The following is a 2,605-nucleotide window of genomic DNA, read 5'->3' on the forward strand; positions in this document are numbered from 1 at the left end:
GGGGGCCATGCTGTACTGGGGGGGAGGTGGGGGGCCATGCTGTCCTGGGGGGGAGGTGGGGGCCATGCTGTACTGGGGGGGAGGTGGGGGGCCATGCTGTCCTGGGTGGGGAGGTGGGGGGCCATGCTGTACTGGGTGGGGAGGTGGGGAAGTGGGGGGGGTGGGGGGGGCATGCTGTCCTGGGTGGGGGGGTGGGGGGAAATGGTCCTGCCGTGGGGCATCCTGCTCCTAACATGTTCCCTCATGGACAAACTGACACTACAGTAGGGCACTCTCTCTCTCACACACACGCACACACACACACAGCAGGTCACATAGATGACAAGCTCCAAAACACTATTTCTATCCCTCCCTAATGACTATTGAGTACTATTCTCTTTCAAAGAGTAAATGCAAAAGCAAAAAATCATTCAAAAGCAAAAACATATTCCCTCAATAAACAATAAACTGTTGTCCTGCCTATCATACAGTGTGTAAAAGTGGAACATTTGTCATACTTTTCCTCGTTGCATTAGGCTGTAGTCTCTGTGGGGTTTCCCTGTCAGACTGACAGGGGCTATCCGCTTGTTAAGTCCGCTTGTTCGCCATTTCCGGGTTCAAACCAGAAATTCTCCGCACCAGAGTACCTCTGAACTACAGCTGTAGAATGACAGTTTAATCGTTTTTTAGACTCGGATCTATTCATTCAACAAGGGACACAGCACTTTCCCGTTTTCTCCATATTGTCAGGGTATTTGAGCCTCGGAAAAGCGCTATATAAATATATTTTTTTATTATTATTATTTCTCCATTTCGAAGACAGCGCCTCAGCCAACGTTGGGACCCGGAAACACGTCACGACTTAACAAGCGGATTGCTCTCTGAGCTGCATTTGACACAGCTAAATAAATCACCATGACGATGGAAGATTTTTTAACAATGCCTTGATCGATCAGGGACTCAATCAGGGCAATCTTTTGAGAGAGAGAGAGAGAGAGAGAGAGAGAGAGAGAGAGAGAGAGAGAGAGAGAGAGAGAGAGAGAGAGAGAGACGGAAGGACAGAGAGGTAAAGGGGGGGAAACAAGGTGGAAGAAAGGGGGTAAGAAAAGAAAGACATGCTTCAAGAGCAAAGACCTTATAAGTAAGAAGAACCATACAGTATAGTCGTTCATAATCAACTTGATTAACAAAGTAACTTTGAAACTATACAGTATCATGCTACAACACCCCTAATTAAGTCTGACAGCCGTTTGAGAAACACAGCAAATTAAAGAGATGTTCAGTTAGGACAAGACATAACACAATCTTCCATACGCAACTCCTGTCTCCCCTTAACTCGATTACACGTGAATCCACATCGCACAGGAGCTCCCTGAGACAATCATCTGTCATCATTTAATCGGTGGGCGATCAATCTGACTCTCATTCAATCAATCTGACTCTCATTCAATCAAGCTGTCGGCACGCTAGGGCGTTAGCGCCACGTCGCCAGCTCAACACACACACTGTTAGCTGGGCTAGCTAAGTGGATTAAGGCTAACCCGGTTATGTCAGCCTGGGAAATCACCACCAACCAAACTCTCCTACTCCGAGCAGTTGCCATTGAGCCATGAACTACTGTCGGCTCTAGGTAACCAATAGATTGTGCTTCTAGGTCTAGGTCTACAAGCGTGCTGCTAGTTTATAGGCTAGTTAGTATGGGTTAACTCACCCCATTCACCGCCAATGTGTAGCATGGACCTGGGTGACGCAAGCCAGCCTTCAGCAAAGACACAGACGCATATGATCACAGGAAGTGAACCGTAGCAGGTCAAAAACAATGCCCCCTCCCCTCATACACACCCACATACACACACAGAGACAGAGACAGACACATACACACACACAGAGACAGACATGCACACACACACACACACACACACACACACACACACACACAGACACACACACACACAGATGCGGGGTCTCTTACCTGGGTGACCTTCTCTGTGACATGGTGTGTGCGGTCTATCAGTTTGCAGGGAGCTATGATGTCCATCTCTCCCCCAGGGAGGGCTATGAGGGGGTCTGGCTTAAAGTCCACAAAGTTGAGGGTAATCTGGGGGATCTTGCTGATGGTGCGGTAACGCATGAGGTCTGAGTCTGATGTGGAGTTCAGTATGCTGGGTCTGTTGTTCACCGCACCTACACACGGAGAAGATGGAGGAGAAGGAAGTTACTTATCACTCTTACTTTTTGAAAGATAATTGAAATGATGGATGGTTTTCATTTGCCTACTTTCTGTAATGAGCTACGATTTGACCACTGAGTGGCCAGGAGAAATCAATACAGTAATAGCCTGGCCAATCAAAACATGGGCAGGGAAGCCATTACTTTTAAACTCAAAAGCTTCTGAGACTGCGCTTTTTCACGAGCTGCACCGTGCATTTGGAACTCTCTCCCTCAACCACACAGAGACTCACCCTCACTCTCCACTTTGAAGTCCCACCTCAAGGCCTACCTGTTCTCCCACGCATACAACCTTCCCTACCCTTAAACCATCTCCCCTAACCCTGCCACCCCCCCTCCCCCCCTGGACATTGCTGTGTTAATTGTTCCCTGTGCCTGCCCGTTAACTCTGTGTTCT

General features: G+C 48.4%; 1 protein-coding gene across 1 annotated transcript in view; it reads right to left on the bottom strand.

Annotated features, from left to right (window-relative positions):
* The window catches only part of kcnh2b (potassium voltage-gated channel, subfamily H (eag-related), member 2b), a gene marked incomplete at both ends in the record, with an annotated part of 310,871 nt that overhangs the window by 134,363 nt on the left and 173,903 nt on the right, over positions 1 to 2,605 (bottom strand). Inside the window, 2 exon segments of the mRNA XM_080544424.1 lie at positions 1,952 to 2,194; positions 2,198 to 2,269. Coding sequence (XP_080400550.1) covers positions 1,952 to 2,194; positions 2,198 to 2,269 — 315 coding nt within the window.

Source organism: Nansenia antarctica, assembly GCF_963989245.1.
Source record: "Nansenia antarctica genome assembly, chromosome: 13".
NCBI lineage: Eukaryota > Metazoa > Chordata > Actinopteri > Argentiniformes > Microstomatidae > Nansenia > Nansenia antarctica.